This window comes from Tachysurus vachellii, chromosome 18 (assembly GCF_030014155.1).
Source record: "Tachysurus vachellii isolate PV-2020 chromosome 18, HZAU_Pvac_v1, whole genome shotgun sequence".
NCBI classification, from domain to species: Eukaryota; Metazoa; Chordata; class Actinopteri; order Siluriformes; family Bagridae; genus Tachysurus; species Tachysurus vachellii.
Window position 1 is genome coordinate 1099088 of NC_083477.1, and position 19750 is coordinate 1118837.

The following is a 19750-nucleotide window of genomic DNA, read 5'->3' on the forward strand; positions in this document are numbered from 1 at the left end:
GTCCCAGAAATCCATCAGAAGTCCATCAGAAGTCCATCAGAAGTCCATGAGAAGTCCATCAGAAGTCCATTAGAAGTCCATCAGAAGTCCATGAGAAGTCCATGTTCAAGGGTTAAAAAGACTGTTAATCTGGACACGACTCAACGTCCTGCGTTAGCCACTTGTTCTTCTTCAGAAATATGGGTGCAGTTGTGTGCTGTAATTAATGTCACACCTGACTTCAGACTTTCTCAGGTGAGCTGGGATGGAGGAGAAGGTCCTGTAGGTGAGAAACACTGATCTTCACACCACTGAGTGTAAATACTACACTGACTGTAAAGAACATATATAGAGATATAAACAGATCCAAAGTGGGAACAAGGCGCAGAAAAAGTGTTTCTTCTGGTTCCTGGTTGGAGGTCGTAGGAGTGGTGTTGTTGTTGGTGTTTTTGTTGTTGTTGTTGTTGGTGTTGTTGTTGATGGTGTTGTTGTTGTTGGTGTTGTTGTTGTTGTTGGTGTTGTTGTTGGTGTTTTTGGTGTTGTTGTTGTTGGTGTTGTTGATGGTGTTGGTGTTGTTGGTGTTGTTGATGGTGTTGGTGTTGTTGGTGTTGTTGTTGGTGGTGTTGTTGTTGATGGTGTTGGTGTCATTGTTGTTGGTGTTGTTGTTGTTGGTGTTGTTGTTGTTTGTGTCATTGTTGTTGTTGTTATTGGTGGTGTTGTTTGTGTTGTTGTTGTTGTTGTTGTTGGTGTTGTTGGTGTTGTTGTTGGTGTCGTTGTTGGTGTTGTTGATGGTGTTGTTGATGGTGTTGTTGTTGTTGTTGATGGTGTTGTTGTTGATGGTGTTGTTGTTGTTGTTGATGGTGTTGTTGTTGATGGTGTTATTGTTGTTGGTGTTGTTGTTGTTGTTGGTGTTGTTGGTGTTGTTGGTGTCGTTGTTGGTGTTGTTGATGGTGTTGTTGTTGTTGATGGTGTTGTTGTTGATGGTGTTGGTGTTGTTGGTGTTGTTGATGGTGTTGGTGTTGTTGTTGTTGGTGGTGTTGTTGTTGATGGTGTTGGTGTCATTGTTGTTGGTGTTGTTGTTGATGGTGTTGTTGTTGTTGGAGGTGTTGTTGTTGTTTGTGTCATTGTTGTTTTTGTTATTGGTGGTGTTGTTTGTGTTGTTGTTGTTGTTGTTGGTGTTGGTGTTGTTATTGTTGTTGTTGTTGGTGTTGTTGTTGTTGTCATTGTTGTTGTTATTGGTGGTGTTGTTTGTGTTGGTGTCATTGTTGTTGTTGTTGTTGTTGTTGGTGTTGTTGTTGCTGTTGTTGGTGTTGTTGTTGTTGGTGTTGTTGTTGTTGTTGTTGGTGTTATTGTTGTTGTTTTTGATCTCATATTAGTAGCAGCAAAGGCTTTGTAACATCATTTTGGTCAATACATCTTGGTTAGTGTACCCTAGTTCTTCAGTGTCAACACACACACACACACACACACACACACACACACACACACACACGCAAAGAGAGAGACACTCACACACACGCACACATGTCCCTATTTTCTATTTTAACAGTTTTCCCATTATCTTTTCCCTATTTTTGGTGTTCTTGCTCCTCCCATCTCCTCCCTCTCTCCCTCTACCTCTCTGTCCGTCGCTCGCTCTGGTTGTTCCTCTCACTTTCCTCACCCCCTGTACTTTTTTTAATTTTCTCTCTCTCGCCTGGTCTCCCCCACCGGCTCTCCATCTGGAGGTCAGATGATGAAGGGCACTCGAGAGGAAGGGCAAAGAGAAGGAGCGACCGAAGGAAAAGACGAGAGCGCTGTAGATGGATAAAGATGAAATTAGAGGGTGGAGTCGGGGAAAGTATCAGCTGAAAACGAGATACAGGAAGATGATATAATTATTAGTATTGATGATATGTAAATCATATCAATGACAATAAGAACAAGCATAATAATAATAATCAAAATAACAATCCTGATAGTTTACCTGCTTAATTACTACTAATTAAACTAGTACTATTAGTCACTGTAGGGTCACCTGTACTATCGCTACACTAACATTCTCTCACTGTGTATAGCACTTATAACACTTATAACACTTATAACACTCCTGTTACTGCTACAGTCAGTGATGATGTAATAATTCTGATCAGGATATTAATAAGTTTAATAATAATATTTCTAACTTCTACAAATAATCATCAAAAGAACAACAGTCTCTCCAAGTACTGAAATTAATACTACTAACGATTCCTGTCACATGAGTGTTGGTCTGTTAGCTACTCTTACAATACTGTTATTTATACCAGTAATATAGTATTAACAGTATACCAATTTATATCATGTTATTTTAACATTTTATTTAATATTAGTACACTTAATTTAATACTTGGGGGGTCACGGTGTCTTAGTGGTTAGCACGTTCGCCTCACACCTCCAGGGTTGGGGGTTCGATTCCCACCTCCGCCTTGTGTGTGTGGAGTTTGCATGTTCTCCCCGTGCCTCGGGGGTTTCCTCCGGGTACTCCGGTTTCCTCCCCTGGTCCAAAGACATGCATGGTAGGTTGATTGGCATCTCTGGAAAGAGATGATGCCCGATGACGCCTGAGATAGGCACAGGCTCCCCGTGACCCGAGGTAGTTCGGATAAGCGGTAGAAAATGAATGAATGAATGAATGAATGAATGAATGAATGAATTTAATACTTAACATTAGAACCAACACTAATCTTAACAACACCATTACTATATTAATATACTAATACTAATTATTTTATTATTAACGCCATACTAATATGTTATTACTAGTAATAAGCGTCAAAAGAACAATACTCAGATACAAATACTAATGAAAATACTACTGGTATTATACTAATACGGTACTAACAAAATCATCAAAGAAACTAAATACTAATTAAGAATATTAAATACTGACTTATTAATAGCAAACTAATTGAATATGACTACTAATAACTACCGTTATTCAAACAATACTCTTTACTGACAGACTCTTTACTACACAATACTAATACAATACTATTAATATTCACCTAAAGAAAAAAATACCAGTATGATTACTATTACTAGCACTTTACTACTAAGACTAACAGAGTATTAATATCAGTAGGAATTACAATACACACCACAATACTACAGAGAGGATTATTACTATACTAATAAACACTAATACTGTACTATTAGTACTATGTTAATAGAACACTACGACGGATAATAATTAAAACACTACAGACTTCTGCTACTTCACCTAAATACTAATAATACTAATACTGATGACTGAGGAAATGACACGATCCACTGTACACGTCACTGTTGCTATAGAAACGATATCAGAACGAGAGCATTAATTATAAATAAAGCTGTGATGTGCAGCTGCACTACTGTCAGAGCTTCTGTTCTAGAGAATTAATCAACACCACATGACCAATCAGAATCCTACATTCAGCAGCGCTGTGGGGTTAAACCAATCAGAGAGTTGCATACAGATCAGCACACGCAGCGGGCAAGCAGGCCTGCATGCCATACGCATGGACAACCACACACACACACACACACACACACACACTAAACATGCACATACACCTTCTGCCACTAATCCACCCTCCCCTAGTTCTCTCTCTCTCTCGTTCTCATTATTTTGCACGTGCTGTGACGTGATGCAGTGAGCAGAAACAGAGAAGAAGTGTGTGTTCATCGGTGGATGTTGAAGATGATCTGCTAGGGAGTAAGAGTAAAGGAGAGGGAGAAAGCAAAGGAAGGAAGGAGGGAGGGAGGGAGGGAGGGAGGGAGGGTGGGAGGTAGGTAGGAAGAGAGGGATCAAGCAAGAAGAACAACATCGCCACGTTAGGAAAGCAGCGCTGACGGAGATGATGTGAGTCCTGCTCTTCTCCAGCTCTACGACCTCTCTCTCTCTCTCTCTCTCTCTCTCTCTCTCTCTCTCTCTCTCTCTCTCCCTCTCTCTCCTGCCCTTCGTCCATCTCCCTCTCTATCCTTTCATTTCTTTGAGGGTGGTTACACGGTTACGTATACCTGTTTCCTGACGATCCATTTTCATTCATGCCTTCTGTTTTTACAGACATCGCAGGTTGTGCTGGAAGGGGAAGGGAACTGTGTCTGTGTGCGTGCATGTGTGTGTGTGTGTCTGTGTGTGTGTGTGTGTGTATGTGTGTGTGTGTGTGTGTGTGTGTGTGTGCTTGGCATTGAAGTAATGTGTGGTTCAGATGCAAGTTAAGAGTGTAACGTGGGTGTCAGGGGTGGTGGTGTGCACATCAGGACATTAAAATAACTAAAGAGAAAGTTTAAAGGACAAAAAGGAAGGAGGAGGAGGAAGAGGAGGAAGAGTAAAGGTCAGGTGGACAGACGGCAGGAAGAGGAAGCAGATGGGGCGGAGAGACACATGGAGGAAAATAAACAACAGGTTTTGGATGAGCACTTCATTAGCTCAGGATTTAAATGGGGAAACTTTGAAAGTCACCGGAGCCCCAGAGTCCAAAGGAAATAATAATAATAATTATATAAATATGTGTCTGAGTTTAAGGTGTTAAAGTTCACAAGATTTTATAGACTTTAAACATCTTACAGAACAGTGACACAATCCTAGTGTGTCCGCTGGACCCTCTGTGTCCTGTCACCTTCAGATACATTCCAGTCTTCAGTCTGTTTTGATTGCTCCTGCAGACCAACACACCCAGAACCACCCGGTCCTGCGGCTCAGCACCACGTGTGTCCATGTTCTGTTGACCTTTCAGCCAGAAGAACAAATTGATGAGTGAAAGAGATTTTGTTTATTTAAATAACTTGACAGTAAAAAGGAGATTTATCAAGTGACATAAAGAGGTTTTTTTGGAGTGTGGCTTGGAAATGGCTCTGACTCCAGTCTGAAAAGAGCTGTAGCACAGTGGGAGGTTCACCCTCACGTCAGGAGGTCATGAGGTCTAACACCATCGATGCAGTGGGAGGTTCACCCTTACGTCAGGAGGTCATGAGGTCTAACACCATCGATGCAGTGGGAGGTTCACCCTCACGTCAGGAGGTCATGAGGTCTAACACCATCGATGCAATGGGAGGTTCACCCTTGTGTCAGGACATCATGAGGTCTAACACCATCAATGCAGTGGGAGGTTCACCCTCACGTCATGATGTCTAACACCACTGATGCAGTGGGAGGTTCACCCTCACGCCAGGAGGTCATGAGGTCTAACACCATCGATGCAGTGGGAGGTTTACCCTCATGTCAGGAGGTCATAAGGTCTAACAAGATCGATGCAGTGGGAGGTTCACCCTCAGGTCAGGAGGTCATGAGGTCTAACACCATCGATGCAGTGGGAGGTTCACCCTCACGTCAGGACGTCATGAGTTTTAACACCACTGATGCAGTGGGAGGTTCACCCTCACATTAGGAGGTCATGAGGTCTACCACCATCGATGCAGTGGGAGGTTTGCCCTCACGTCAGGACGTCATGAGTTTTAACACCACTGATGCAGTGGGAGGTTCACCCTCACGTCAGGAGGTCATGAGGTCTAACACCATCGATGCAGTGGGAGGTTCACCCTTACGTCAGGAGGTCATGAGGTCTAACACCATCGATGCAGTGGGAGGTTCACCCTCACGTCAGGAGGTCATGAGGTCTAACACCATCGATGCAGTGGGAGGTTCGCCCTCACGTCAGGAGGTCATGAGGTCTACCACCATCGATGCAGTGGGAGGTTTGCCCTCACGTCAGGAGGTCATGAGGTCTAACACCATCGATGCAATGGGAGGTTCACCCTTGTGTCAGGACGTCATGAGGTCTAACACCATCAATGCAGTGGGAGGTTCACCCTCACGTCATGATGTCTAACACCACTGATGCAGTGGGAGGTTCACCCTCACGCCAGGAGGTCATGAGGTCTAACACCATCGATGCAGTGGGAGGTTTACCCTCATGTCAGGAGGTCATAAGGTCTAACAAGATCGATGCAGTGGGAGGTTCACCCTCAGGTCAGGAGGTCATGAGGTCTAACACCATCGATGCAGTGGGAGGTTCACCCTCATGTCAGGACGTCATGAGTTTTAACACCACTGATGCAGTGGGAGGTTCACCCTCACATCAGGAGGTCATGAGGTCTAACACCATCGATGCAGCGGGAGGTTCACCCTCATGTCAGGAGGTGATGAGGTCTAACACCATCGATGCAGTGGGAGGTTCACCCTCACGTCAGGAGGTCACGAGGTCTAACAAGATCGATGCAGTGGGAGGTTCACCCTCACGTCAGGAGGTCATGAGGTCTAACAAGATCGATGCAGTGGGAGGTTCACCCTCATGTCAGGAGGTCATGAGGTCTAACAAGATCGATGCAGTGGGAGGTTCAGCCTCACGTCAGGAGGTCATGAGGTCTAACACCGTCAGTGCAGTGGGAGGTTCACCCTCACGTCAGGAGGTCATGAGGTCTAACACCGTCAGTGCAGTGGGAGGTTCACCCTCACGTCAGGAGGTCATGAGGTCTAACACCATCGATGCCACAGTTAATTGTGCACTGTTGGGTGGGAGGGGCATATTCTCTCTACCCTGTCAATTACACTGACACTGAGTGTGTTACTGCTCTGGGATTTCAGCCCAGAAGAAGCCCAGGTCTTCACCATCCATGGTGTCAATCATCTGATGGAGAGAGTTAGCTAGTGTTAGCTAGAAGAAATGGGGGCAGAGTGATGGATCTTTGTGAAGGAGAGAGGGATGTGATGGAGCAATAACAAAGGGATACAATGGAGAAATATTAAAGAGCGATCCGTTGGAAGAATATGATGAAGGGATGTGATGGAGTGTGATGGAAGAATGTGATAGAGGGATGTGATGAAAGGATGTGATGGATATAATGGAAGGATATGATGGAGTGAAATGGTGAAAGGATGTGATAGAAGGAATCAAGAGAACGAGGTAATGGAGTGATGTGGCTGAGGGATGTGATGAAAGTGTGTGATAGATTGATGGATGGGTGGATGTGATCTAGGGAAGTGATGGCAGGTGTGATTGTAAAATATGATGACGCAATGTGATAAGAGGGATTTGATGGAGGGATGTGGAAGTGCTAGAAGGTGAAAAGTGATAGAGTGGAGTGACTGTAGGATGTGATGGAGGGATGTGATGTAGGACTTAATGGAAGGATTTGATGGATAAAAGTAATTAAGTGAAGTGATGGGATGTGGTACAGACTCCGAGAGAAGAATGTGAGGGAGGGATAAAATGAATAGGAAATGAGTGGGACAGTCAGACTGGGACAGGGCTGTGATATGGGACATGATGGAGTCATGTGATGGAGGGATGTGATGGGGATAGAGGGATATGATGGAGGGATGCTGTGCAGTCTCTGATAGGAGTGTCGGATGGAGAGATGTGACGGCGACTGACGAGTGTGCGATTGTATCGTTCACATGCACTAGTTGGTTTACTGCTTTGCAACTTATGATTGTGTGTGTATGTGTGTGTGCCTGAGAGAGATAGAGAGAGAGAGAGAGAGAGAGAGAGAGAGAGAGATAGAGAGAGAGAGAGAGATTTGCAAACAAACCCAATCCTCCAGATTTCCTTCTGTCCTTCTCTCCATCCCTAAACACACTTGCTTTCTCTCTCTCTCACTCCCTCCTCCTCTGTCGCAGTCAACCATCCCTCTCTCTCTCTCCCTCTCTCTCTCTCTCTCTCCCTCTCCCTTGCTCTGTCTTAAGTATGAAGGGGTTGGGAGAGCCAGGCCCTCGCTCTCACTCTCTCCATCTCTCTGTCTTTCTCCTCCTCCTCCTCTTCCTCCTCCTCTCCTCCTCTTGCGCCGCGCTCGCTCCTCGCTTCTCTCCGGCTGCTGGAAGACGAGCAGGAGGAGGGAGGGGGGGAAATGGCGAAGGGAGGATGCGGAGAGGAGGATCTCTCTCTCTCCCTCTCGCTCTCATCTTCCTGGCCGTCGCTCGGGCCTCTGAATCGCAGCGTCTGGTTCATTTACAGGTACCGCCTGTTCTTTTCCTTCCTCCTGCTTTTTCCCCTGGCGGAGAGATGGAGAGAGGGAGAGAGGGAGGGGGCGTGTGAGAATACAAGAGAGAGAGAGAGATGCATGTGTGTGTGCGTGTGTGTGTGTGTGCATGTGTGTGTGTGCATGTGTGTGTGTGTGTGCTTGTGGTTGCGAGGCTGACAGATCGAGGATCAAGAGACAGCTGCTGGATGTGTTGCAATGCGAAAGCGAGCTTGGACGTGTGTGTGTGTGTCTGTGTGTGTGTCTATGTGTGTGTGTGTGTCTGTGTGTGTGTGTCTGTGTGTGTGTGTCTGTGTGTGAGGGGCGAGAGAGACACTGCCTGAGAGACGCGTTACGCTGGCTAACACCGGCTAGTGCGACGCGTCTCTCAGGCAGTGTGCATGTGCTGCATGTGTGTATCACTGCTACCGCCATCAGAAAGCAATGTTTTCCTCCAGCCAGCACATAGCAGATGCTCATCTGATGGACAGAATGCTAAACCGGTGTGTGTGTGTGTGTGTGTGTGTGTGTGCATGTGTGTGTGAGTGTAAGAAGATTGTAATCAATTAGTTGCTGGATAGCTTTAAGTCAGACTGGTTAGGAGGATCCTGTATCTGTGTGTGTGTGTGTGTGTGTGTGTGTGTGTGTGTGTGTGTGTGTGTGTGTGTGTGTGTGTGTGTGTGTGTGTGTGTGCGTGTTAATGTGTGTGTTGTGCATTGTTCATGTGTGTCCACATTTTGAACTGCTGCTGTGTTACATTGATGTTTGTCATTATGTGGTTGCCTTTGTGTGTGTGTGTGTGTGTGTGTGTGTGTGTGGGCCTTCAATGCAGTGCTGACTTGCTCCGTTGTTATGTGTTGTGGAGCATACTTAATGCAGTGTGTGTGTGTGTGTGTATGTGTGTGTGTGTGTGTGTGTGTGTGTGTGACTGTGGCTTTCTCTGTTCTGATTGGTTGAGCTAAATTACATTCATTCTAATTGAATTCCTGCATATCAGTGGTTTTGCGTCATGTTTTTGTATGTTGGTGAACTTTCGTGTCTTTAAGTGTTTATGCTGTGTACACAGAAGATCCATGATGGAGTGTGTTTAAACTTTTGCACTCGATTATATACATCACTTCCTGTCATTTATATTAAAAAAGTGGGGTTTCTCAGTTAGACATTCAGGAGGCTAGAACAGACACTGCACCTCTCTTCATTGGTGTTTTTACTGTTTATATTACTAGCATGCTAACAACTAGCCTGAACATGTGAGCAAGCACAGATATCCAAAGAATTATGTTAAGGTGATGTCAATATCTGAAGGTATAAAGAGAAGAGTTCATGTCTGTGGATGATGTCCATGAACTGCAGAAGTGTTCAGTGTTACTATCTGCTACGTTCTGATGATAAATTCTGTATTAATACCTTGTTATTATACACTAAAACAAAGTAACGTCTACTGACCAGGTACTGATATGTAGCACTAACGTGGCTCCGTGCGACACTAGTGTCCATACTGGTTAGGATTAAGTAGAGCTGTAGGTAGATGTGGAGCAGGGTTTTAGAGGCGTACACGTACAGTACGATGTCTGCTGAGGAGACACGATGAAGTAAAGGCAGTTATAAGGTGGCTGAAGAATACCAGCAGCTTGTGTGGCTGCAGTGGAATGTAATTTTCTGAAAATAAAAATAGCCAGTGAATATTTTGTAATCTGCGACCTAGTTGAGTAACGCTTCACTAACTAAACATCATGACGTTCACTGAGCAGTTATCCATCCAAACCCTTCATTAAATAATCCTCATAACCCCACATTAACCAATCATAACCTTCACTAACTAGTTATCATAACCCTTCACTAACGCTTTAGTTATATTCTGTTTGTTGACTGTGTTTATCACTTACAGTTTGCCTGTGATAAACTGTCATGCCCTCTCTCATGCTGTGCCGTGGAATAAAAATATAGAACGTCGCTGTAATGTATTAAAACACTGAAACGACTCGTATCATAAACACACGTACTTATTTTTATCACATTTCACTCCTGTCAGTTTTTTTTTCTTTTTTTTTGTGGATGCTGGAAAGAACGGTCACAGTTGGCATCTCGGTTATTAAGTGTGTGTGTGTGTGTGTGTGTGTGTGTGTGTGTGTGTGTGTGTGTGTGTGTGTGTGTGTATGTGTGTTTGTGTGTGTGTGTGTGTATGTGTGTGTGTGTGTGCGTGTGTTTGTGTGTGCGCGTGTGTGTGAATGAGTGTAAACTGCTGGAGACAGAAGATGCACTGAGAGAAAGCTGAAGAGGAGGGCATTTAGTTTAGAGAGAGAGAGAGAGAGAGAGAGAGAGAGAGAGAGAGAGAGAGAGAGAGAGAGAGAGAGAGAGACAGAGAGAGAGAGAGAGAGAGAGAGAGAGAGAGAGAGAGAGCGAGAGAGAGAGAGAGAGAGAGAGAGAGAGAGAGAGAGAGATGAACAGATGGAGTGGGTTAAAACTGTGAGTGTACAGTGGGATTAACAGCATGTGGGTACAACATGGTACAGTAGAAACAGTGGCTCAGCAGCACCCAACTACTGAAACACACACACACACACAACTTTTGGTTGTTTTCCTGTTTTGATTGTATTAATTAAGCTTAACCAAATCCATAAATTGTCATAACGACTGCCATTAATGCCGAAGGTGATATTTTATATAACGTCTCTGTTAATTCTGGACTCTGATTGTTCATCAGGTGTCGATTCATTCTCCATACCTGCAGCTCTGACTGTAGCACATCTGCACATCACAGCTTTATTTATCATAAATCTTATCCTGTCATGGGGGGTCACGGTGGCTTAGTGGTCAGCACATTCGCCTCACACCTCCAGGGTTGGGGGTTCGATTCCCGCCTCCGCCTTGTGTGTGTGGAGTTCGCATGGTCTCCCCGTGCCTCTGGGGTTTCCTCCGGGTACTCTGGTTTCCTCCCCCGGTCCAAAGACATGCATGGTAGGTTGATTGGCATCTCTGGAAAATTGTCCGTAGTGTGTGATTGCGTGAGTGAATGAGAGTGTGTGTGTGTGCCCTGTGATGGGTTGGCACTCCGTCCAGGTTGTATCCTGCCTTGATGCCCAATGACGCCTAACCCGAGGTAGTTTGGATAAGCGGTAGAAGATGAGTGAGTGAGTGAGTGAGTTATTCTGTCACGTATATAGTGTCTATATTAAAGTGCTATCACTGGACACTCCTTCTATTAATGTAAAATAAACCTTTCTAATATTCTGTTATAAATTCTCTTGTAATTCTCACATAACATTTAGGAATGATGATGCAAACAGGGGAATGTGGATATGGGGATATGGGTCAATGTGTATCCAGTCAGTCTTTCTGTTGGACTGAGGTCATCACAGTGTCCAGAGGCTGGTAATAAAGTGGGGTAATGAATTACTATTTAAAGCTGAAGTATATTATGTATGAACATTATGTACAGATATTTCTCATTTTTTTTCTGGAACTTTTTTTGGCGTTGCATATTTTTGGATCTACATGTAGAATGTAAAAAAATGTAAATGAGTCCTAACTGTTCACACCTCTCCTCCATGTCCTGCGATTCACAGTCATTTGCTTAAACAATATCAGCCAACATGGTCATTTCCTCCTGTACATGTTACCATTATTGCGCATGCACTTTATACAGAACTGATAAAAATTTTGTTTCGCGCCACGCATCTCTTTACATGAGACCCACACACATTTTTTTGCTACTGTCATCAAACACACCCACGTCTAAATATAAACCCAGAGCTGGATGTGCAAGCAGAGCATCTGCTGCTGCTCTCACACTTGTTAACTTCTCTCAGGGTTTGACCGTCCGTCCGGGTTTTAATTGTTCGCTCTCAGAGCCGTCCGTGACGGCTTTGTCTTTCAGATGTCCCTCTGGTAGGAGTGTTGGCTTCTAGATGACTAATTCCGAGCACTAGCGCTGCCAGGCTCACATGCTGTAGCTCCCTTCACAGTGTATGTCTACATATTAGCTTGGCTATTTCTTATTTCCAGTTCTGGCCGTTGCTTAGGCAACCGCCAACATCTTACTTACTGTGCCCGCTGCATATAAACATCACAGATGGAAGCTGCAGAAACTGAAGACTTCAGCAGCATCTTGCAAGCCGTGTTTCCGAGTGTACTGGGGTCATGTACTTCCTTCACCCTTCATTGACAGACCCAGTGTTGCACATAAAGCCACAGTGTTACAGTAATGTAAGGAGACATGAGTTACAGTGTGACCCGGTGTCATCATACGAAAATCTACATATAAAATCCAGATAAAACTGGTGTTACAGTATTCTCATGTTTTTAACATAAGGACTGTCTGACATATTAGTAACAGTTACTGAGTTTTTAATGGCAGAATGGAGCGTACAACAGAAGCAAAGATAGGAGTATTTAGACAGATAATACCAATCATATCAAGCTTACATGTTAAAGCAGGGGCACGGTGGCTTAGCGGTTAACACGTTCGCCTCACACCTTCAGGGTTGGGGGTTGATTCCCGCCTCCACCTTGTGTGTGTGGAGTTTGCATGTTCTCCCCGTGCCTCGGGGGTTTCCTCCGGGTACTCCGGTTTCTTCCCCCGGTCCAAAGACATGCATGGTAGGTTGATTGGCATCTCTGGAAAATTGTCCGTAGTGTGTGAGTGAATGAGAGTGTGTGTGTGTGTGCCCTGTGATGGGTTGGCACTCCATCCAGGGTGTATCCTGCCTTGATGCCCGATGACTCCTGAGATAGGCTCCCCGTGACCCGAGGTAGTTCGGATAAGCGGTAGAAAATGAATGAATGAATGACAGTGACATGTTATGGGTAATGCCAGTGCTACTGAAACAACACAAAGGACGATGTGTGTTGGACCTGAGTTACAGTGTAAAAGACAGTGTTACAATATTTAGTAATGTCAGAGGACATGGGTTACGGTCCTACATTGTAGTTGTACACTTTATCCAGTGTTACTGTGTACACTAAACTTGTTACAGATGTTACATGTTACAGATGTTACAGATGTTGCAGTGCTTCAGTTTTACAGATTCTGGTTGCACGTTGTTGCAGATGAAAGACAGGACAGGATTATGCAGATATTCGCACCTTTCCCCTGACTTCTGACCCTCCCTTCCTCTAGGCCTAAGCTAAGTGCTTGAGGATTTCCACCTGTACCAATGTCTCTGTTGTACACTTCCTGGAATGTTTTTTTTCCCTCTCTCCTTTTTGCTCTTCTGTCTCCCTTCATTTCTCTGCCCTCTCTGTATTCTGTTCCCGGCACCACCGCTCACATTGCCAACTCAGCTCAGTGTTTCTCCTCCACTAACCCTTCCTCCTTCTTCTCTGCCTCTTTGTTTCTCTTAGTGACTATATAATAAAGGAGAAAACAGTGCTCCTGCAGAAAAAAGACAGCGAGGGTTTCGGCTTTGTGCTGAGAGGGGCCAAGGGTAAGAATCCTTATCCTCAACATCTGCCATTCACTCTCTCTGTCTCTCTCTCCTTCTCTCTCTCTCTCTTTCTCAGCAGACTCTCATACTGATCATACTGATGCCTTGCCAAGTGCTCTATTATTCCACTGTTGTATTCAAAGCTCAGGTTAGGTGACATCATCATTTCTCCTTACCCATGACCTACCCTTCTCTGACTCTGCATCTTGTACAGCAGACACTATGTCACTCCAGTACGTGATAACTGGAATTTCGTTCATACTTGGAACTGTGTGGGTGTGTGTTTTGTAGCACAGACACCCATTGAAGAGTTTACACCCACACCAGCCTTTCCAGCACTGCAGTACCTTGAGTCTGTTGACGAAGGAGGCGTCGCCTGGAGGGCCGGTCTACGGATGGGTGACTTCCTGATCGAGGTGTGTGCATGGTGGAAACATGGATTTGTTCTCCACTTCCTAAGTAGAAGGGTATGTGGTAACCCATATTCTTCCACTGTCTTTCATCAGGTAAATGGTCAGAATGTGGTGAAAGTTGGCCACAGGCAAGTGGTCAACATGATCAGGCAAGGTGGAAACAGCCTGATGGTCAAGGTGGTGATGGTAACTCGCAATCCTGACATGGAGGAAGGCTCCCGAAAGAAAAGTAAGGATAAAGATGATGATCATATAATACTTACAGATGGCATAAATAGAAAGACATAAAACATTTTTCTTTTATATAACGATGTGTTTTTGCTCGAGTAAATGACATCACATGACATGATATGACAAAAACATTGTAAATACACTACATTTAAGTGTACAGTATATACTGTATATCGTCGCTGTCGGGCGGAAACCTCGTATGTCCAAATTTGGCCAATTTCATATTTTTTCACATATCGATGCTATTGGTCAGTCCCCACGTGGGTCTGTTATTTTTACAAGTTATTAACCAATTTAGTCTTGAAAATAGCTTGAGCGCAAATCTTATAACTCCATTGGACACTTCAACTGTCCACCTCTTCCTCACTCCGTGGGAGAGCTTCACGGCATATTTCTCCTCAAGAAGAGTCGCGACGAATCAACACGTCTTCTGAGGTAAATGTCTTCAAAACACTGGGCTCAAAGAAAAAAAAATCTTGACCCCCGCTAGTTCTGGTGCTCGTCTGAGGACAGGAATTTAGCGCAAGACAATCCACTGCAACGCGGACTAAACCCTGTGTACTGCAGATAAGGTTTTTAAAAATAACGGTTTTGGAGATACGAGGATTCCGCCCGACAGCGACGATATATATGTATATATCTAAATAAATGTATTTGATCTTTCTTGGTATTGATCAGAACCAGTTTATCGAAAAATAAACCTATAAAACACATTGTTAGGCACAGATGGATATTCGTGCATGTTACTAGGTGCTACGTAAGAGTGCCAAGCCAGTAGAGATTTGGATGCAATGTGGGCTAAAATATGGCTGCCAGTGTGAACGCTAGGTAAAATATGCTTAAGGAGATGACAGTCTAGCCAAATGCATTGCTGGCATTGATTGGGGGAAAAAAATTACAATGGCTGTGTTCTAAATGAAAAACATCTTGAGCCCTTCCAACAATCTACTTCAAAATCTTTGACCTTCAGTGTGAGAAGGCTTTTAAGCTGCTCTGTATATAATAACGATGATGATGATGATGATGATGATGATGATGATGATAATGAAGATAATTTTATTCCTTACAATGTTTATCTTTCTTTCAGTCCCACAGCAGAGTAAAAGGCTGAGCACTCCAGCCATCGCACTGCGCTCCAAGTCCATGACCTCAGAGCTGGAAGAGATGGGTAAGGACTGGGATGAAAATGAAGATGAGGATAAGAAAGATCAGAGTATAGATGTAGAGACAGTTGAGAGGGAGCATATAAGTACATATGGGAGTAGAGTTGAGAAAGAGATAGAGAGAGAGAGCAAGAGGGAGAGAGATAGAGATAGAGAGAGAGATGAAGAATGAGGGCGGATCAGAAGCAGAAAGCTAGCGATGCCTTCATGAGGAAAGATGACTAAAAGACAAAAAAAATTGGTGAGACACGTGAGCGAGAGACGAGGGATGGGGTGAAAAAAAATTAAAGCGTCGAGTCTCAATCCATCTCACTGTTCTTTCAGAGATCTCCCACTATCACTGTCTGCACCCACAGTACAGGTAACACCCCCATCCTCACCCAAAATAACCCTTCCCACCCTCACCCCTCTTTCTCTTTTTGCCCCACTGAAGAATAAACTCAGCCCAATCATACGGCCACAGCATTCCCACATTCCTGAGCAGCTGTAGTTTGTGTCTTTGTTGCTGTAGTAACACCACAGGGGGTGGGTGTTGGTAAGACTTTGTGTTGGCTGGTTCAGAGAAATGTACAGGGGAGGCTGGATTCTTTCAGAGCATGCTCAGTGCAAACTGGTAGATGCTCTAGTAGAAACTCCAGTAGATGCTGGACTGGTTCTGAGCATGCTCCGTGTGTTTGAGTGGACTCTGGTTCTGAGCATGTTTAGTGCCGATTTAAAAGAAACACGTTGGATGCAAACTGGGCTGGTTCTGGTTCTGGTTCTGGTACTCTTTAGTGGAGATTCACATTCAGTACAGGTTTATATGATTTATGTTATTGAACTGTTTCTTGTTTTGAAAATGGTGAATAGCTACTGCACAGGTCTTGGCCGTGGTCAGTAGGGAATGGAAACACTCACTTTTTATTGTAGTCGTTCTGATTCTCAGTGTGTTCATTGCAGGTTTGCAAGGTTCTGAGCATGCTCAATGCAGACCAGACTTGTTCTGTGGATGACAGGTGCAGGCTGGACGGGTTTGTGTTTAGTGAGGCTGATCTGGTCCTGAAATTACGACAGGTTTTGGTTTTGAGCATTGAGCTTGATGCATATCGGATTGCATCTCATTTTGAAGATACTCAATCGAAGCTGGATATATTCTGGTTCTGAACAGATTGGAGAGGTTTTGGCAGGTCATTGCAGCATGGATGAGTGCTGAACACACTCATTGTGCAGGAAAGCTCAGGTTCTGAGCATGCTGTGTGGACTGGACAGATTCCGAGCATGTTCAGTATGGACTGGATGGTTTTTGAGCATGCTCAGTGCAGGTATGACTGAGAATGTGGAGACTGAACTGGTTCTGTGGGTTCGGTGTTCAGCATGTTTAATGCAGATTTGTTAAGTTCTGAGCATGCTCAGTGTATGCTGTCCTGGTTCTTTTCATGAGCATGCTCAGTGTAGGCTGGAGACTCAGCAGGTGGATGCCTGAGACCGTCAGTGTGTCCTCACAGCCTGATGATCACAAAACTCAGCCATTACTGAACACATCCACTTTAAAGACCTGTTTTTAATTCACCAGGTATCAGAATATTTGCTGTATAACTGCATTCAGACCCAAACACACACTCAGCCCTCCCCCTTTTCATGAAGGGGGCGTGGCCTTATGTAAAAAAAAAGCATAAAAATATATATTTTGATGCAGACTTGCTTTTCTGAGCAGGTCATTTTAACTTTATAAATAAGTGTCAGGTGTTAAAAGCATGCCAACGATGTGCCACTCTCAGCCATATGCTTTAGTCTAATGTGCTGAATTAATGCAGCTCAGGTTCGCTCACCTCATTTCACCTTTCAGACCTCGCCCTGTCACTGTAGCACTATGATAGCTGTGATCACTTCAGCAGAAATACTGCACTGCCCATGATGCCCTAATTTACGAGCGAGGTCTTTCTTTGAGAAAGTATTGTTTATGTAAAAATAGCAAGTGACCCACAATCACCTTTCACCGTTTACACATCCAGCAGTCTTTTAGTCTTTAGTGACTCCTCTGAACCCTTCTTGTAAACTTGTCCCCGTAATGCAGTTGTCTTAGTGCTCTAACCCTTGACCTCATTGACCTCAACCCTTTTCCTTTCTTTTGCTTGTCCTTGTTGATGGGACACAGTTGATAGAGGTAAGAAATACTACTGCTTACTGTGGTGTGTATGTGTGTGTGTATGTGTGTGTTTTATGCCCTTCTAAATTTGATTGCAAAAAATGTGTCATGTTTATCTGAATAAATCTTAATTGCAACTCTTCGTTTGCTTCCTCTCACAGCTTCAGCCCCGTGGAAAAAAAAAACAGGTAAGGTGTGTGTCAGGATGCTTTCACACTGAAATGTGTAAGGAACAAAGTTATCTGAGAAATGCTGTGTTAGGAAAATAACTGACAATGGTTTCATTTTAACCTGATCAGTTTGGATTGTTTTTCTATGTATATTTACCAGACTCCTTTATCCAGGGTGATTTTATAAGTGAGCAATTGAGGGTTAAGGGCCTTGCTCAGGGGCCCAAGTGTAGCAGCTTGGTGCACCTGGGGTTTGAACTCACAACCTTCCTATCAGTAGTCTCACACATTAACCACTAGGCTACCACATCCCTGGAACATCCCTGAAGGCTCCTTCCATGAATATTAATAGCCTTAGATTATGTACTGTAGAGTGCTGATTGGTCAGAACATTAAAAAATAAACGCTTGATGTCACTTTTCTGCAAAGACGAACCGTATAATAAACTGTAAATAAACAGCCTGTGACGTCAGTCCTTTTAAAACTCGACTGTATTCCTGTATAACGTCAAATAAAAAGTGAGCTGTGAAAAAAAAAGAAGAAAAAAGACAATGTTGGGTCTCTCTTGTAGCAAATTTGCTTATGGGCCGAATCCAATATGGATTCACTATAACTGTGTGTGTGTGTGTGTGTGTGTGTGTGTGTGTGTTTTACAGAGTTTGAATCTGCACAAGCTACAGAGAAAAAAAGGACCGTCTATCAGATGGCTTTGAGTGAGCAATCTCCGTATTTTGTATATTTTTGTACCGTGATGTCGATGAAGGTGTAAATATGTAGAAACGCTGAAGTTTAACAAAACTGTTTCTGTAGCATAACGTTGTCGCTTAAAACATGTTTATGAAGATTTGAACTGATCACTTTGTTCCTGTTGGCTTGGTTCCTAAGCGCTGAATACGTCTAAGCTAACAGGAGTTTATGAAGCTGCTTCCTCTCTGTTTTCAGACAAGCTGGACGAGATTTTAGCTGCAGCGCAACAGACCATCAGCACCAACGAGACCCCAGTGCCAAGGGGTCAAGCATTGAAGAGGGAAAGAGGACGGGGTTTCTACAACGAGGTGTGTGTCTATGTTTAGTGTCCACCACAAATGCCAATGTAAGTATCCAGAGATGTTTAAAATCGACCTGATGCCTTAGTGCTGCTGAGGGCAAAAACTTTCTCTTTGCTACAGTATTTTTTTTTAGACTCTGTTATTTCTTTATTTAGAAACTGCTAAATAAAGAAATAGAATTCAGAATTCAGTTTGATAAAGATTTTTAAAAGATTACAAAAAAGTCAAATTTTCTTTTAATTTCCTGCCTGTTCATGAAGCACTATGACATGATAGGAATGAGTACAGAATTGTTGAGCAGCAGTAGGACAGTGGAATGTTGCGTAAAATGTTTTGCATGGTTAAGTGTCAGATTTTGCTGGTGCTGTTTGTCTATCTGCTGTTTTTGTCTCACTGGCTTTGTGAGAGCTACAGCACCCTCTTGTGGCTAAAGGAATTGTTGGTCCCCTTTAAGACTTTCATAATTAAACCTTCAGATAAATTTATTCACGTTAAAAATATATAATTATATAATCATGTCATTTGTAGATTGATTATATCGCTCCATTTCCTCTCATCCCTCCTTTTTGTTTCACCAGTCAAATTTCGATCAATCTGGGACGGGAATAATGCCAGGGACCAGCTATGACCGTGGCCCGTTTGTGTCCAGCCACGCCCAGCAGCACGGTATGCTGCGACAGAAGTCCATCGGTGAGGCTGTCCGTCTGTCTGTCTGCCTGTCTGTCTGCGCAGCTGTGTTTTTTTTGCCAGTGCCCGTGCTTCCAGATTGCCAGTGTACAATTTGGGTTTGTAAAAATCCATCCTGGTAAACTCCATACACCTGAATCACACCAGCTTCCACTTTGTCTTGCTCCATGAGTTTCAGCCTGGGTTTTCTGATCATCAAATCAGACAATGAAGCTATGGTGATCTTGGTCACAAGCCTTTCTAAACAAGGCTACATTTATGGAGTGGAACACAGTGAACTCTAGTAAATTTCAGGATGCTCTTTACCATGCTGCTGTAGGATGTCTTCCTCGGATGTCAGGAAAAATCTTGCTTTTGCAGTTTTTTGCCTTTTTGCACTAATTAAGCTTGTAGCAGATAAGTTAATAGGTAATAGCTAATACCCCCCCCCCCCTCCACCACCACCATTTTTTCATGAGTTGCTTTTTTTCTTATTGGAAATCATTTGTCTGGCCATGTAAACACTTTAATATGTCTGTGTTTTAGCTCACACAAACTCTAAACAA

At 43.8% G+C, this 19750-nt stretch overlaps 1 protein-coding gene across 1 annotated transcript in view; it reads left to right on the forward strand.

Annotated features, from left to right (window-relative positions):
* Positions 1-19750, forward strand: part of shank1 (SH3 and multiple ankyrin repeat domains 1) — a 95803-nt gene that overhangs the window by 67201 nt on the left and 8852 nt on the right. The window contains exons 17-25 of the mRNA XM_060891910.1: positions 13285-13367; positions 13659-13783; positions 13874-14009; positions 15099-15179; positions 17309-17317; positions 17461-17487; positions 18126-18182; positions 18412-18524; positions 19097-19208. Of these exons, the coding sequence (XP_060747893.1) occupies positions 13285-13367; positions 13659-13783; positions 13874-14009; positions 15099-15179; positions 17309-17317; positions 17461-17487; positions 18126-18182; positions 18412-18524; positions 19097-19208 (743 nt within the window). The remainder of the gene's footprint in view (positions 1-13284; positions 13368-13658; positions 13784-13873; positions 14010-15098; positions 15180-17308; positions 17318-17460; positions 17488-18125; positions 18183-18411; positions 18525-19096; positions 19209-19750) is intronic.